We start from the raw sequence: 18483 nt of genomic DNA on the forward strand, positions 1-18483 counted from the left end.
GCAAACTGGAGTGACTCATCCACCCAGTGGTTGCGTAACAGGCAGAGCTGACAGGGAAGATGAGTGGCTGTGTAACAACGGCGAGGGAAGGGCTGGACTTGGTTAGTCTTAAAGACTATGCGATTGCATCATTATGCAAATTGGGTAGTTCTGACAATGCGCGCACCTTAAATGGACCTCCCAGGAAACATTTTCCCCACATTTCATAGACTGAAGTCATTTAATCGAGGAAAAAAATGTGATTTTGCTTCGTTTTAGAGCATTTGTCTAAACATAAGCGATGGGCTTTTTTCGTCTTTGTACTCACTTTGATTCATGCACTTTGGTTGGATGATATTTTTCTTTTTGGTTTGCCCTACTTTGATCCATACCCTACAGGCAAAATGCAGTGATCAAATATTTGGTGTAAATTGAGACCTGAATCTGACTTTTTGACCTCAGTTTCACTAAATAAAAAAATACTTTGTCATAGAAATGTATAATTTGTTTGAAAACAGCATTTTCAATTTGGAGTAAACTACAAAACAGAGATGAAAACCAAGGCAAACCCCAGGTAACTGCACTCTGGCTGTATAGTTATTGTATTCTGGCTTTGTATTGCTGCCCAGGCTGTAGTAACTGTGTTTCAGCTTGGTAATCTCTGAACTACAGAATTCACCATGACACTTCATACACTTTCTGCCACAAAGAGACAACCAACTAGACGGCTAACGCAAGAGAGCCGTATGAAGTGAAAGCTAGCTAGTGAGATAGCCACAGATAGCTGTTGTTTGTAAATGAAAATATCCATTGACATATTTCAGTTAGTTATTCCACATAATTAAATGAGGCAGTAAATACAATTAGCAAAGAAAACAGATAAACTCCTGCTAACGCTAATTAGGTTAGCAGATATCAGCATGCGATATGGTGTGATTAAGCTACCTTTAAATCACATTACATTACAACCACATTAAATTGTAAATTTAGTAAATGTTACAAGTAGATGGACAGACAGACACCTAGCAAAACTGAGGTACATTTAATTTCTAAGCTGTGGACTGTAAATAATCAAAATAAAGTTAAAGAAACTGGCTTAAGTGGACAAGAAAGCTGAGAAAACACATTATGGTTATAGATACAGCATTTCCCCCCTCTTGTATTTCATGAGGATTATACAAAAACACTATCATCAGCATTAAAAGCAGTATCTGCATTTTTTCAGGTATTATCATTAGTATGCAGTTTTTTTGGCAATGATTTTTGGAGGTAAAATAATTAGCTTAAAAGGGAATAGAAAGATAATAATGCTTATTTTATCTGTACTGCAGTTTGCCGGCCAGCCTGAAAACTTTTTTTTTTTCTCCCTGTCTTTACTGCTTGTGTAGTTACTGCTCTCTCTCTTCATAGGTAGACATATTTTATTACTGAACCCTCATGTGGATCTTTTCAACTGTTAAAGAATTTCCTTTCAATGCCTACAGCAGCAAGCCCAACCCTGCTACTTGTATAACCAAGTAGAGACAACAATCTCATGCCCACATTTGCATTAATGAACACACGCAAATACCCACTCACTAGCATACCAACTGACAGTGACTGCCTACGGTGAGTGATGTCAAGATAGTGGAATGTGTGATTGCAGTCTTGTGAAGATGTACAGTATATGTGTGTGTGTGTGTGTGTGTGTATGTGCCTGAAAAAAGAGAGACAGGGAGGAGCTGTGCATTGCCAAACAACAAAAAGGCAAAGTGGGAGAAAGATGATACGAGTGAGAAAAGCAGGGGCGATGAAGAAATGTAGAGTGAGATGGCGGAGACAAGAGGAAGGCCGGTGGTGACTTGGTGGTGTTTAATGATTTTGCAAGAAGGTCATAGTCAGTGTTGACATGGTTTGGTGGAGTACGTATCGACGCGTCACTGTGTCAAGCACTGACAAATCAGCCATGCCCTCTTAAAATGAAAAAAAAAAAAAAAAAAAAATCTTTCACATTGATTACAATAGTCTGATTGGGACAAGGCAGGACACGCATGCAAAGACGAACACACACAGGAAGTGAGTGAAACATGACAACGTAAAGGTTAATGATGAACAGTAGGTTTAACACAAAATATCTGACATTGTAGTTTTATTTTAAAAGACAAAACTCACAGTCTAGCCGTCAAATATTAACATGGGAACTCAAAATAAACTGCACTACATGGTTTTGGTTCATCATATTTCTTCTTGTCTCAGTACTGTATTGTTGTTCGTGTGTGTGTGCCGTTGTGGGGATTTTGAGCCATGGGGATTTTGTGGAAAGTCATTGTTCCACAAGCCAGCGGCCAGTCATCACTAGTCATTACAACACAGGCAGAATTGCCTTGCGTGAGCCATTATTTGTAATGTCAAGAGGGCATGCTGCTTATGTAAGCAACAAGGTCATGATGTTCAATTGGTTGGACTGGTTTCAACAATTCAGTGCACTGCGTCATAGCTTCATCTTTCCAGTTATTGAAATCAATAAATGTTATCTGCAAAAATATATCTACCAGTGATTTTCTTTAAACATCTGTTCCAATTCTCCAACTAGCAGATGTGTCTTAAATGCTGCAGTGTTAGTGTTTTTTCTGAGGTTTTGCACACAGCAACTGCACTTCAAAACAAGAGTGCACATGAAGCTAAAAAAAAGTGAGTAGCTACTATATAAATCAGACGCCTCCTGTTTGATTATATGAATACAGATTTTATTTGAATTGCTTTGACACCAAACTAAACCTTTGGTTGTATGTATTTTCCCACTAGCCTCCGACATCTCTTGTGAATTTTTTTGATCTGATATAAGAACTGTATAAGAACAAACTGACCTCTTCACAAGAGATTCCCTCCGCGCTGGCTTTGCCTCTACCAAGGACCAGGACATTGCAGGATCATCAGTATATGATATGCTATGTCATATTGACTGTCAATGTTGTCTGAATGGCAGTTTTGTGTTAATCCGCCGCCCGGTATGCACTGTGCTTTTGAAAAGTGACCCATCTGGGGTCAAAGGTGACGGCGAAGGAGCTCTGACTGGGATGAGGCTGAGAGGCTTTGAAGATGCTGCAGTACTGCAGCGCTCTGCTCCACATTTAACCGCTGTGGCGATTGTTTTGCAGGTAAATTTCGAGAGAAGGCATCCATCCTTCACAAGATCGCTAAAAAGAAATGCCAAGTAGAGGACAGTGAGAAGGCCAATGGAGTAGCAAGCCGTTCAGGTAGGAGGCTTACTCATATTTTCCTCAGTTTTTAACTACATATTCAGAAAGAGTCAAACTTTGTGAGTAGGTGTTACCCTGCTAAATATTTCATATATTAGTCACTTGGATTTCCGACTGAAATCGTTAATGAGCGTCACATCCGATGTTAAACAAGCATGACATTATCAAGAACTACTAAATTGATTGCAAGTGTTGTCTTCAAGCAGTATTTAAATCAATCACAGTCACTGCCAAGTGTAATTTATGTGTGTTTTTCACTTCAAAGAGCACTGGACCAAAGGATGAACAGGAGGCGCTTTCATGGCCACAATGTAGTCAGAGCAGCAGAATCAAAGCGAGACATAGATGTTTATCAACAAGGCAAAATTATGCTAACAGCGCGGCATTAACATATTACCATCTTAATCAAAATGCATGACTGGTAGTCATGTCAGTATACTTTATTTTTTAGGCCTCACATTTCTCAAATTAATTTTGTGATCTCTGTAGTAAAAAAATTGCTGCAAATGTATTAAACGTCAGTATAGTTCAGTGTATGATGCGTGTGATTAGTTGCATATCCCGTCTTTATCTGTAATATCACAGCATCCAAGTAAAGGAAATAGGTCACGTGTTGGACGATAGTGGTACCAAGTCACATTATCCATCTGAGAATCTTTCTAATTGTGTCACAACCACACTTGGATTAAAGCAATTTCCACGGCAATTATAGTTTTATCATCTGATTACATGGCTTTCAGCTCTTTGTATGTTAATAAGGGCTGTTAAGTAAGTCTGGCCTCAAATGAAATGGAGTCATATCCGCCACCAGGATATGATGAGAGAGGGATGATAGTAACAGCCTCAGACATATAATGTACCTTTTGATCATCACATTCAAGATTAAAATGATTTGTTTTATTGTCTCATTAAGATTTCCACCCTTATCATAACTTTGTTTTACACCTGAATGCAAAATGGAAATATTAATGGAACAGACTGTATATACACACTGTAAATTGACTTGAAGTTGGAAAATAGAGTCATTAGAAAACACTGAGATTAGCCAAACCAATTAGCAAATTGAAGACATAACCTTGGGCTCAGTGCCTTTTTTTTCTTACTATTTTATCACATATGACAAATTAATGATTATATACAGCAGTGGTGGAGCTATTTATATGGTGTATTTAAGTAAAAATTGCAACACTGAAATGTAAAAATACTAATAAACTCCATTACAATTACAAAATTACATTCAAATCTTACTTAAGTAAAAATACAAATATTTAAACAGAAAAATGTACTTAAAGCATCAAAAGTAACAGTGTTAAAAGCTACATTTTATAATTTTTTATTTCAGGTGCATTATTGTGTAAGAAGCCATTTCATGTTGTAGCTGGTGGAGGTGGAGCTAATTTTTAGTAGCTTCAGACTGTCAGGTAGTTTCATTTAGTTGTAACTATGTATCACATTTAATAAGTTATCAGAAGTTTATTGTGTAAAATCTTTATCTGCAAAGTAACCTTACTTCTCAAATATATGTAGTGGACGAAAAAGTATCATATTTACCTCTAAAATAAAACTTAAAATAAAGTCAAAACTTTACTTATAATACTTTGTTTAACATAGAAAGCATTTAGATACAATTTGTGGGGTTGAAGGGGTTAACTTTAACATTGCTGAGGTGCTGTCTCCCACCTTTCTCTACGTCATAACAGCTAACACTGTCAGGTCTATTTGAGGCACTGACAGCTTCTCACTTTAATTAATCTCTGAACTTCTGCGCAGATAAGAACCTTCCAAACAGCTCCAGCGTGGAAGTGGAGGTGACACCACCCATGAATGGAACCGCAGGGCAAGAAGGGGAAACGGTAAGAAATCGAAGGACACACACACAAACACACACACACACGCACCACAATAAAGGGAGAAACTGCAGTGTATTCTACCAGATTCCTTTGTTATTTAGCCCAAAATATCCCACAGCCAACTCACCAGGTCGTCTTATGAGAAAGCAACAAAACTGAGAGATGGACATCAAAGTTAGAGAGACATTTATGAATATTTAATATCTCTCATCTGTGTCTGTGTTCCACCTTGAGTGTGATTGATGCAAAGGTTGCACTGACTATGACACAGGTCACTACTGCTGATAATTTCCCAGCATGCACTCGGGCAAGTTCCTCCATCTTCAGCCAGACCTGCCAAAGACCCGCCTTCTCCCACTGAGTTCTGTAATCACACTCCTCACTCACCTGCTGCTCCCCGCCGCTGGGTGCTCGAGACCAACACACTCGCGCACACACACACACACACACACTGACGCACAGCCAGGCACGGAGAGCCTCCGAATGGCACCTGCAGCAGTTGTACTGGCATGAGCGATGACGATGGGATGCAGCAACCCGCTAGGCCAGCATACGGTCCTGGGGCAAGAGGGCAGCGATTCAAAGTCACACACTGAGAAGGATGCAGGAAGAGGAGACAGGCGTGTCGGTCATCCTGCTGGATTCCCGCTCGTTATTTTGAGACGACCAAAAATAAAGCCAAGACAGGCTGAATCCTGCCACCATTCTTTAACGGGCCGAAAAGTTGTATTTTCAGTTTGGTCTTGAAATATTTAGCTTCAGATATTGGATAAAAATAAACAAATGTTTTTCTACTAGCTGCAGATGTAATTTTCTGTTGATTGTCAGTTCATTACAGTGTGTAAAATACACATTAAAACACAGATTAATCGCTCAAGATTTCAGTTCTGGTTGGTCTGGTGACACCTGTGGTTGCTGGTGATAATATTAATAACATCTTTACAATGCAAGTCCCAGAGTGTTATTGGAAATAACATATCAATCAATCACTGGTAGCAGAAAACGCATTTTGAGCTGCTACTCTGTAAGAGATGCAACAGAAGAAGACACACAATTTGTTTAACTGTTCATATAAATTGCTGCAGTTATACTCTTTTTGTGTACAAAACTATGTGATGTGCAAAATTCCAAAGACACAAGCTCTCATCGAGTTCACATGTGTGGTTCCTGTGAATCCCTTTTGCATGCGCACACCATTTGAATCCAACATGGGAATGGCGGAATACACCACTGACAAATTACTATTCAAGCCATAAATAGCACCAGAAATTGGGTTTCGATACGGAGGGAATTTATATCCTTAGTATTGCCATTGAAATTATTTTTCTCTGACATAATGAGTTTTCAAATCAAAACTTAGTGTGGCAGCATTTTCCAAATAATTTTTCTCAAGAACTAAAACTAATTTAATCGACTGTTCTCTGGGTTAATCTGGTACAGTTAACCTTGGCTCAAGCTACTAACCCACTATATTAATTCACTATCTTTTTTTCCCAACTGATCTTGTATTGCAGGGATTTGTAAAGGCTTAGCAAATAAACTGTAATATGGCCAGTAGTTTTGCATACAAAGGTCTCCACAATACTATAGGGACACATTGTAATCTTGCACGATCCCCCTTTGAATCAAAGCCCAGTCTATGAATAACACAGTTCTAATATACCAAGTTGTAGGAACTGAATTAAAACTAAGACCTTTCTGTTCCTAAAAAATGGATACTGCAGCACTTTGAGATAAAGCATTCCTTGTAGGTAAGATAGTCTATAAATACAAACTGCTGTGAGAACATATAGGACGATCTCAGAATAAACTGCACAAGAAACCGCTACAGATGAGCTCTGATTCGCCACATGCCCATGTGTGTATTGATTTATTCCACTGCACCAAGTTGTTCTCAGATTGATCTCTCTCTCTGAGTTAATAATAGTCTTTACTGATAAAACTGTCATCACTCCCCTGAAGCTGAAAATATTTGCATCTGTAAAAATCGAGGCAATGCAGCCTATTTCAGCCAATTTTTAGACTCGCTTCAAAACTTTTGAGGTGAAGGCAAAAAAGCTGATAGATGAAACGGAAACACCTTTTAGCAGGTGGTGATTCACAGAATTTGGAAGATCTCAATGCCTATTGGCATGCCCAATTCTAACATGCTGCTATTTTTAGAGGTCCGTCCCACAGTGCACCTGTCTGTGTCAGCCAGGAAGTAGCTGGAAACAGCTCACACCTCCATATGCTGCCAGAGGGCCTGTCATACTAATTGTTCAATTCCTCATGGATACCTTGGCAACCAAGACTGGGGAATAAGGGGATAGTTAAGGTCAAATTAAAATCTGCAGCAGACTTCTAGCACAATTTCCTGGCTCCCCTTTTTGTTGTTAAACCCAAGAGGGCTGTGGCGAGAGAAATTATCATATTATATTCCCCGAAACAGCAAAAATTAAAGGGTTCATTTTTCATGAAAGCAATATTGTATCGTGAACATGTGTAGTACACATTCATCCAGTTCTAATTTTATAATGTTTTTTTCTTGTAAAGATGAATGATGAGCGCATTCAGTCTATGACTCACAGCAAATTGTCTGTATAAAAGATATTCACTTTCAGTGCGTATTTTGAATATTTATGAGAGCATAAAGCTCCTTTAATCACTTCCTTAAATAAAATACTTGGAAATTAAAGAAAACCACAACCAACGGGAATTTATGACTCATCCTACCTCCTTTAACACAGCTAAGACGATTTGAATAAAATACTGTGTGTATCATGTGTTTCATGGGTTCTAGGATGGAAATAACATCTGATTTGAATATTTTTTTTCTTTTCTTTTCTTTTTGCAAAACCACATGAAGCCTCTGTGTCAAAAAAATAAATCTAAATAGCTGGTGCAGATACAGCTGTTACGCTGTATAAAGAGTTATGTTCCAGACTGTACGGTGTCAATACTACAAGGATATTGCACAAGAATATTTGACAAGTTTAACAAATTGTTGCAGTCTGAAATCTGTGCATTTGTGATACTAAAAGTTGTATCAATAAGTAATGAAAATCAGGTTTCCAGCTTCATTGCAGCTTTGTTGCAGCTGTGCTTGTGAACAGTTTTTTTTTGACCATTTCAACTTGTGTAGCTTTGTTGCCTAACACCAGGTGCCAGCACACACGCTTCCCCTCCGGGAAGAAAAAAAATAGTAAATGTCACACCTCCCCTTGCAGCTCTGTGGTGTCTGGTAAAAGTCAGTGCCTTTAATCTCGGAGTTGGCAGTGTTGCCAACTGAGGCCCCACAGGGCAGGAAAGGCCCCCAAAGGGCTGGCATTTGGGAACCAACTCAGGGTCGGGAGCACAGGCTCTATGGGGTACTTCAGCCTAGAAAGCAAATAAAGCAAATCATGAATAGACAAATGACAAACTCATGGTGTGCAGTGTCAGCCAAAAACAGTATCCTTATCAATGAAAGACTTGGAGGCCAAACTGCAGTGCACCAGCACAATCAATGACCTGAATCAAGAGACTTTTCCTGTTATGAGATTAGGTGACGGCGATATTGCTATTATTATCCTGCAGACACTGCCGTCAATACACAACCTCTGATATCCTTACGTCTTTGAGGGGCGTGAGTTTTGTTCAGAATTGATCTTCATAAAGCCTCAGGTTTTTGCTTTTAGGCCTTTTAACTGATAACAATACAGCCATCTGGATAAGGAGAGGAGGAGAAATCAGAATGCTGAGCATAAGTGATGCAAGCAGCTGTTTAGCAGCTCTGATTACCAAGGTTACCAGGCAATACTCAACAGCAGTAGCTGTCACAGCAGGATAAGCTCCATATGATTCATGATTTGTGCAGGAGCCCTGTTTACAGCTTTCTGCTTCACTCTCTGGGCATGCTTAGTTGATATGATTGATACTGTTAATACTTAAATAGTCTTCTGGAGAAAATAATATTTACAGAATGACATCTGCTATCAGCATCTGTCCCTCTGTATGTCTTTTGCACCCTTTTTCTGCCTGTTCTTTTTTTACACCTTGGCTCGCATCACTCTCAAAAGGGCAAGAGACAAATTCTTTTTCATCAGTGTGTTCTGATCAGATCTGCATGTGTGGACCTCTTCTCTTCAGGTCCCCATGGCTTCTTAGCATCCCGTATAATTGGATACAAAGGGACCTAAGACATCTTTCCACTCTCAGAAGGCTTTGTTATGAAAGTTTGCAAGTGCCAGAATGTTTAATTTAGAATCTGCTTTTGCATGAATCAGCACAAAAGCTGAACAGGTAAGGCAGATTAATACTATACATGAAGATAATTCAGTTGGCTTTCTTAGAGCCCATCTGCCTTTTAGTATTTGTCAACTTCAGATAGTGACAGCTTATTTGACGCCGATCTGCAGAGAGGTGACAGTCTTTGGCTCGCTTGGCATTCCACTGGCAGGTCCAATCAGACCCCGGGGGGTCTGCTGGTACAGTCAGCAGTGATGAGCCCCTGATGACTGGAGAAGCAGAGCCCTTCGAGCTTGGTGCAATCTCCCAAATCACAGTCATCAAACTCCTCTGTCTTAGGGTCACTGCAGAGTGAAGGCATGTGCACATCCAGGTCTCGCCATCAATTCTGCACCTGTGCTGTCTTTTCCCTCTTGAAGTGCTTGTGTTGCAGGAGTGCTGCCTGCCTCTCTGGACAGTTGCTATGGAGAGGTACAGTACATCCCAGTGAGACACGTTGTCAAGCTAAAGGACACACTTGTGCTGTAATGAATTTTTCAGACATCCCTTTAGGTACATGCAAAAAGCATGACTCAACTCAGTGGGTGATTTGCCTCATATACGCCTGACATTTATTCCCAAAGGGAAAATTACACGCCACATGTTTACACTATATAGTATGTGGACTCCCAGATATTACACCTGCATGTGCTTGTTGAACATCTCATTCCAAATATGCTGCTGCTATAACAACCCTCCTGGTTAGGCTTTCCACAAGATAATGGAAACTGGCTGCTGGGATTTTCTTGCATTTGGCCACAAGAAGAAACTGTTGCCACAAAGTCGGAAGCACACTATTGTCTAAAATATCACTGTTTGCTGTAGAATTGAGAATTCCCTTAACTCGAGCAAATGGGTCTAGACTAAACCATGAAAAACAGCCCCAGACTGAAAATACACCAAAATGCAAGCTTTAAAACAGGATTCTGATGAATTTTTGGTTACCTTAACTTTCTTTCCCTCTTTTCTGATCTCTGGTGTCTCTTCTCAGGCAGAGGATGAGGAGGAAGAGGACCAGCCTCTGAGCCTGTCCTGGCCCGAGTCCTGTCGCAAGCGGTTTACCTACCTCTTCATTATGCCTATCGTCCTCCCCCTGTGGCTAACGCTGCCTGATGTCAGGAAACAGGTGCGTGTCTTTGTAATTGGGTGCATGAGGTACAGATTGAGACTAATCAGGACCATGTTCTCTTAGTCAAAACATTTGCAACAAAAGTGTTACCATTTTCTCACTCTCTCTTCTTCCTGGTCTGCTAGTCGTCAAAGAAGTTCTTCCCCATCACCTTCCTGGGTGCCATCGGCTGGATCGCAGGCTTCTCCTACCTAATGGTGTGGTGGGCTCACCAGGTACACATAGAATTGGTAATATGATTACAACAGCAGCATTATAAAATCCTCATAGATGCATAATCCTTGTCAAAAAAACAAGGGCAAGACGCAGCTGTCTTTTTTCTCCTTTTTCCATCCCTGACATTTAAAATGAAACCATATTCTATAATCCGCACACTCATTAATAATTACAGCTGTCTCATTCAAAAAAAAAGAGATTGCAGGTAAAGACAAATGTCATGTCAAAGCTAGAGTTTTTTCACCTCAACCATCACTAGGAAATTAAAAAAAGCTGGAACAACAGATTAGGTTTTATTTACCCCAAAGCTTAGTTTCCTTTTTTTCTTTTTTTGCAGGTTGGAGAGACCATTGGGATTACAGAGGAGATTATGGGCCTGACTATATTAGCAGCTGGAACCTCCATCCCTGACCTCATCACCAGTGTTATTGTGGCACGCAAAGGGCTGGGTGATATGGCTGTATCCAGCTCCGTAGGCTCCAACATCTTCGACATTACTGTTGGGTATGCCACCTGATTGTGTTTGAGTCTGCACAAGGTTATACTTATTTTAGAGTCATAGCTTTATGCCTGAAAGAAACAATGACACAAAGCTGTGCCTCTCCCTACATCTCTGCTCATAAATACTTGAAAAAAAATCCATTATCACTTAAACATTGAAAAAAATGTTCCTGTATTAACAATTTAGGAACAGTTTTGGTAATATGGTAACACAGTCCGCATATACACCAGACTATATTTCCATTTACTATTATTTAGTCTTTAGCTTGTTCTTTTCAGAGTTTCGTCATTGTGGCATGTTACGTGTTGAATTATCTGTGTGCACATTACTTTGCTGCTCAGTGTGAGCAACCTGACATTAACAAACAAAAAGTAAGTTCCCACCAAAGATAAAAAAACTTCAAAATTATGTTACAAACACTTGAACAGGATTTTTGACAAAATAATCTTGAAACAAAGTCTACTTACAAGCTTTTTTAGGGGGTTCATCCGTAACTATATATGGGATACCACAAAGGTTGCAGCTAACCATAATTATTTACATTACTGATTAGCAGGCCCACACGGAATCTGCAGATTTTTTTTTACAGTTTTCAGCTGTGATCCAGAATGAAAATCTGCGGAATTTTGTGGAATATTTTTTGCTTGTAATGTGGTAGACAATATTCATTTAAGATGAAAAAGATTGTTTCTGAGCAAAAATAAGCACACATAATACATTAAAACAACCTTAAAATTACTTCAAGCAGGCAAGTAATATTTAGTAGATTTTAGTAGAACCATTGAATTTGAGATTTTTTTTCATTACAAACAGTTCAAAGCAAAGTTCTGAACATTTGTTGGAAAATGCAGGACACATGGCCACTAAAATGCAAGGTTCAATGTGGAGCAGAGAGAGCAAAAATTCATTTTTGAAAACATTAACCATTAATCATCTCCCAAAAATAATTCTTCAACACATAAACAAACAAATACATAAATTAATAACTGGTAAAGCCCTTGACCTCAACTTCACCAAATATCTTTTGAGAACCTCTAAAAACGGCAAAGGCAAAACACATGACACTCAAACATAAAACTTACAAGCAGCATCTCTGTTGGTTTAAAATATGCAGAAAATCTGTGGGGGTGTCGTTGGAATTCTGCGGGCGCAGATTCCGTGTGGTCCTGCTGATTATTATTATTGTCTATATAAACCAACTATTATTTTTTTCAGAAAATAGTGAAATATGCCCCCTTCACAAAACCCAAGTTTACTTATTCAAATTGTGAGCAATTTTTCACATTTGAGAAGCTAAGTCCAGCAAATGACAATATTTTTTCTTGAAAATGAGTAAAACAGGGCTTAGGCAGTGACCTCATTTAGGATCCTAGTGGCCTGAGGGTAGAAGCTGAGCCTCTCAGTGCTGGCCCGGTGTATCCGGTACCTTCTTCCCGAGCACAGCTGAGAGAAAAGGCTGTTATCTGGGTGGTTGGGATCCTTAATGATTCTCCTAGTCTTGTTCCTTCAGCGCCTGGTGTAAATATCATTTAGGCAGGGTACTTCTTATTGTAAGACACCTGGCGAATTGCAAGACAACTGTAGCAATATCAACTAGACATATATAGACATCCTTTATGCCAAAAGATGTTTTTGGTGTGATTCGGTGTTGGAAGTATGGAGGTGTCTGTCAATATTACATAGCAATGGGGCTTCATTTGGTTTGTGTTAGTCAGATTGATACCTTAAATGTGCTCTAATTGGTATTTTTATATTAACAGTAGATCACATGATCTATCACTTGTACTGCATGTGAGAGGGGTCACTTGAAGTGATGAATACACAGAGAATTATCACTCAACTCTGCAGTTCCCCACAGCTCTACGCAGAGTTTTAGCATCTCTCAGATAATTATTTTTATGGACCACAACTTTACTGTTTTGATTCACTCTCACCGCTCTCATCGGCCCCATTTTCAGCTGTAGCAGGCCCCTGTTTTCTGCGAAAAAGCTGGTGAGCACAGTGGAGAATTTAGCAGCTTAAGAGCCTGATATTTCCGTCAGGAGCTGGTGGAGACCAAAACAGAGTTAAAAGGAAAGTGAATATTGGACTTACATTTGCCAGGTGGCCAGAAACATGACTCCAAATGAATGCTAATGTTGCTACATTTCTCCTGGATGAGTAAGTAAGCAACTGTTTGCTATCAAGTTCGCCATAACAACTTTATAAGGTGATAATGTCAAAAACTTAATTCAGGCTTTAACATGAATAAAGACACAAAAAGTAAATGAGTTGTGCACAAGGACTATAGCTTAGATCCCACAGCAGCGTATGCTGTAATGTGTGTTTGTGTATTTGCAGACTGCCGTTCCCCTGGCTCCTGTGGTCCATTTTCAGCGGCATGAAACCAGTGCAAGTCAGCTCCAACGGCCTCTTCTGTGCCATCGTGCTCCTCTTCCTCATGCTCCTCTTTGTCATCATCTCCATCGCTGCCTGCAAGTGGCGCATGAGCAAGCTGCTTGGCTTCATCATGTTCTTGCTGTATTTCGTCTTCGTGGTGGTCAGCGTCATGCTGGAGGACAAGGTCATTATCTGTCCGGTGTCCGTCTGAGGACCTACTTCCTCTCCTTCGTCACCACCACCACCACTACCACCGCCACCATCCTTCTTGTCTGCCATCGCTCTCACCTGACCCTTGTGATCCTTTACCCCAGGGATAAAAGAAGAACATGGAGAACTGGCAAAGAAAATCATATAAAAATTTGCAAGAAATATGGAGTCAACCTATATTTTCAGTAAGCAGGTGGTGGCGGGGAGAGGTTAAACCAAGACAAGACGTTGGCTTGGCTGGTTTACTGTAGGCCTAACCTGAGTGGATTTTTGTTTATTATTATCTAATTGGCAGGTGAGGGGGGGTTACAGGTGTATCAGCCAAATATAGAAGCATTATGCATGCCATTAGTATCACTAAATCAGCTGGAATCAAAACTGCGCCGGGTAGGTTGAGGAGAATGACCTCCTGTGAACTTTGGGGGGAAAAAAACACAAATCTTAATAATAAACGCATTGGCTGAGCTGAAATTGTGAGCATATTTGTACACACACACACACACACACTAGTTCAACAGACTGATTCTAAGACACTGTTGCCAAGAGTGAATACAAATTTATGGATGAGGAAATGGAAGACTGTGCAGATGAAGATTTTGTTCAAAACGTTTCCTGTCTGATGGTATTGAGCAAAAAGACTCTTCAACAAGGGATGAAACACTCTTGCTAAGGCAGACGAACTTCTTTATTTATTTATTTTGGTTTTTTTTGGCAAATTCATCTGTGCTCAGTCTGAATGACAAGTTTAAGCTTCCCCTCTTCCCTGCCGGTTGTCATTTTTCACCACTGAATGTCTCTTCAGACAATTCTTTTTTTTTTTTTTTTTAACTTTTGGGTTATTAAACAATTTTCATGAAATATATAGAAGTAGCATTAGATGTACTGTAGCAGTATTAGTTGGTGTAGAGTCCTCTTGACAATCTGCTCCTCCTTTTTTCTTTTTTCCACACGTTCTGATTGTACAGAACTTTTCATGCTCACATGCACCGACTGACAAAGGCAAGGGGGAAAAAAAAGCCTAACTGAAGTTTAGCCTCTCAAAATATATGCTAGCCTTCAATATCTTTCACTGGTTGAAAAAAAAGCATGAGTACTTTAGGCTCTTTAAAGTTCCATAATGAAGTCAATGTCAAAATAATACATTTGAAAAGAACTTAACAGTGTTTAAGCGTCATGGTTGATTTAGATTAGTCAATGTGTAGTGCTTTGTTCACAGTAGAACTGGGCTCAACTCACCGGCTAGTCAAGCTCCTGGGGTAGAAGTTTCAAGGAGTCAACTGCATGTAAAAAAGACACTTGGAGGTGAATATTACCAATCAACATTTACGAAGTTGTATACCAAAATGTATACTTTTCCAACATGTTTCATAACTTCTTGAAGCAAACCAGTGCTCAGTCTCTATGTAAAAAATGTCAACATGTATGGTCAATGATATCTATCAAACTTGTGCAATTTATTTTCTAATCAAAGGTGCTTTTGTGTGCATGTGTGCAATCTGCATTTGAAGTCATCACACAATGACCATTCCTTAAATTTATCTATGAATAGAGGTTATACTACCAGTATTTTGCAACTAACTGCAAAGAAAAAAAATATACACCAATCTGTGTTTTGTACTGGAAATAGAAAATCATAATCACAATCTCTCTTTAAGCTACATAGAATGTGGAAATCACAGATTTAACAGCAATATACCGTGTGTGTCGTCGTCGAGAATCGCATCCCCCCAACCCCCTCTGCGTCTGTCCCTCGCTGTCCTTCCTGTCTGACGTGGTCCGAAACCCCCCCGTGAGAAAAAGTGGGTGACCATTTCTCCTAAAGCAGACCCCGGTGTTCCCACAACCCCTTCCTGTTAGAGCTGACCAGAAACACCTGCTTTACCTCAACACAGCCTCTGTACAGCAGCTTAGTAGGAATTAACTGTAAAATAATAGTAAATAGATTCTCTGAATGTGTGAGGAAAAATGCATGCAAGGAATTTGGGCTGGTTACCCACTGACTGTACAGCTGAGCTTAGACCAACTATAAATGTTCACTTTTATGCATCCATTCAGAAAGAAACACCAAGTACTCATTGGTTTTACTTTGTAAATATAAACTTTTTTTTTTTTTTTGGAAGAACCAACTGGTTCAAACATGTATTTTATTCACTTTACTTTTTATTTATTTTCTTTTTTTTTTGTAATAGTGGATGGAAAAGGACATTGATATGCTGTTGGCCCTTAAGTATCATAGTATTATTGAGCAAAAGACATGCCTGTTCAGTCTCTGGGAAGAAAACGAGGGCTTTAAATACCATATTGCCTCCTCAGATTTAACAAATGTAGGACTGATGCTGCCAACAGGGTTTCTGACATTTGGTAAAGGTTGCAAATGCACAGGAATGCGATACAATCCCTGCAAAAACCAAACTTATACGTTAAACTGTTGTGTGTGTGGTGTGCTCTCATATACATTTCCTTGAACATTTCTACAAACCAGATTTGAGAAGTCAATTTAACGCCTCTCTAATGACTCCTGGACTCTGTGAAATTCTCCTGTGCACATTTGCTGTAAAATTCTTCCCCCAGAACACCCTCACACTCTCTTAACGGGATCACACTTCTCCCTTCTACTTGACCCTCTCTCTAAAGGAATAGTTTGACATTTTGGGAAATACACTTATTTGCTTTCTTGACAAAAATTAGATGAGTAGAGTGATACCACTCTCATGTCTGTATGGAAGATATAAAGCTACACCTAACAGCTGATTAGCTTAGCTTAGCACGAAACCTGGAAACAGGGGGAACACAGCTAGCCTTAACATGTAATGTCTCATTTGTTTAATCTGTACAAAAAGCAAAATTGTGGTTTTACAGGGGTTATGTGGCGAAGAGAGCTAGGCTAGCAGTTTCCAGTCTTTATTAGCTAAGCTAACCAGCTACTGGCTGTAGTGGTATCAATCTCAGTATCTAAATCTCAACAAGAAAGCGAGTATGTACATTTTCCAAAATTTTGAACAATTGGTTTATAACAGGTAAAAGTTCTTGAGTTTGGTCAATTCTCTACCACTATGGTCAAATGCACATACTGTATGTGTGCACTTCACTATCTAAAATTCAAGACATCAAACATATTTTTCCTTCTCCAAAGTTCCCTTGGTGTTTGTGTTAGAGCGTGAAAGAAAAAAAACGAAAATGAGAAAATCAAAAGGCAAACCGGTTAAGCACATGAGCTTGGCGTTGACAGTGGTTTACTCGGGTAAGCAACCATGAAAGTTGACCACTAATGAACATTCTTGCACTGTAAATGTTTTATTTTCTTGGTGTTAATGTAAGATTTATTTAAGGTGTACATATATACAGATACAAATTAACCATATAATCTATATGTGTAAAAGAAATATGTCTCTTTATGTAAAAACACAAAGTATATAATGAAACAAATAAAGATGATAATTCAAATATGCAACAATGTGTTTGCTGGTTTTGCATCACTGTCAGTGCTCATACATTTGTGTGTAGCGCATAAAGGTTTTGGTAACATTTTATTTGAACACATTATAATGGAGTTGTAAGCAGTAAGCGTTTATTAATGTATCAACAACTATAACTTTACTATAACTCTTTTGTTTATGTGTGTAAGTATATATCATATGTAAGTCAAATTTTCACATGTGGAAAAGCATGCTGGTTAGTGATTATATTTGCTTACAACAACATTACAGTGTGTTACATACCATCTATAAATGGTTTCTAAACTACTTATAAATGCTCAATTGGGTGGATTAAAATGATTATCAATCTGGATAGATTATGTACTTTGCATATAAAAAAAAGTAATATCAGCAGCTTTTGTGTCCTCAGAAAAATCTTCAGTTTAGAAACATCCTGTAAGGATTTTATTTGTATATTTGAATTAAAGGAGCACTCCACCAATTTTTCATATGAAGTTCTGTTTACTCATCACAAGGAACACTACTCAGTGTGTGAAAGCTCTTGTATAATGCCGTCTTCACTATAGGGAGCTGATGACCATAATGATGTCATCAGGTTTATTTCAATTTGGGCTTGACACTTACAATTTATTTTTTTATTTTTTATTTTTTACAGAAGTCCTACATTAACAACTCAAAAATCATTCACAAAACATTCAGGAAGCAGGGGGGTTCTAATGCATTTGGGAAATGTAGTATCCAGTGTTTGGGGATCTTGACCCATACTAGAAAATAAAAGTCAGGATGTCTTGGCCTCTTCTTCCTCAATTTTGGCCATTTTTTTGTTTTTAATCAGTCTCTTATGAGTCCCTCAACTCTATGGAAGTTTAATTCTAAATTGCTGGAGTAACCCTATCAAGGACATATGCTGCAACATCTGCAACAATACTTGATGAGTTCTTACTTACATAAACCCATGCAGCTATAAACTCACCTCAGATTATTTCAAGCCACTTTTAAAAGTGTAGAGGATGTTAGGTCATGCAAAAATGTGTCTCAGGATTTACACCTGGCCTGTACATCTCTTAAGTAAGCCTGTCCTGTTTGAATTTTCAGACAGAGGTGAATCTTAAATAGCAATCAGCACCATAATAGAAAAGATAAAACCATACTCCAAAATATGTTCCACTTTTAAACAATGGCAGTGATTTGTTTCTTTTCACCTCTCCTTAGTGCCATCCTGCATGTATGAAGAGTAGTTGTAGAATAGGGTGCCCTCTTGTGCTCAAACCCTGACACTTCAACATCATTTTGA

General features: G+C 38.9%; 1 protein-coding gene across 4 annotated transcripts in view; it reads left to right on the top strand.

Moving 5' to 3' along the window:
• The window catches only part of LOC137174530 (sodium/potassium/calcium exchanger 2-like), a 46070-nt gene extending 30328 nt beyond the window's left edge, over positions 1-15742 (top strand). For all 4 annotated transcript variants that reach the window (XM_067579886.1, XM_067579883.1, XM_067579884.1 and 1 more), the window contains 6 exons: positions 3117-3215; positions 4989-5071; positions 10308-10442; positions 10571-10660; positions 10999-11165; positions 13504-15742. In XM_067579886.1, coding sequence (XP_067435987.1) covers positions 3117-3215; positions 4989-5071; positions 10308-10442; positions 10571-10660; positions 10999-11165; positions 13504-13753 — 824 coding nt within the window. In that variant the 3' untranslated portion in view covers positions 13754-15742. The remainder of the gene's footprint in view (positions 1-3116; positions 3216-4988; positions 5072-10307; positions 10443-10570; positions 10661-10998; positions 11166-13503) is intronic.
• The last annotated feature ends 2741 nt before the right edge of the window (positions 15743-18483 follow it).

Source organism: Thunnus thynnus, chromosome 22, assembly GCF_963924715.1.
Source record: "Thunnus thynnus chromosome 22, fThuThy2.1, whole genome shotgun sequence".
NCBI lineage: Eukaryota > Metazoa > Chordata > Actinopteri > Scombriformes > Scombridae > Thunnus > Thunnus thynnus.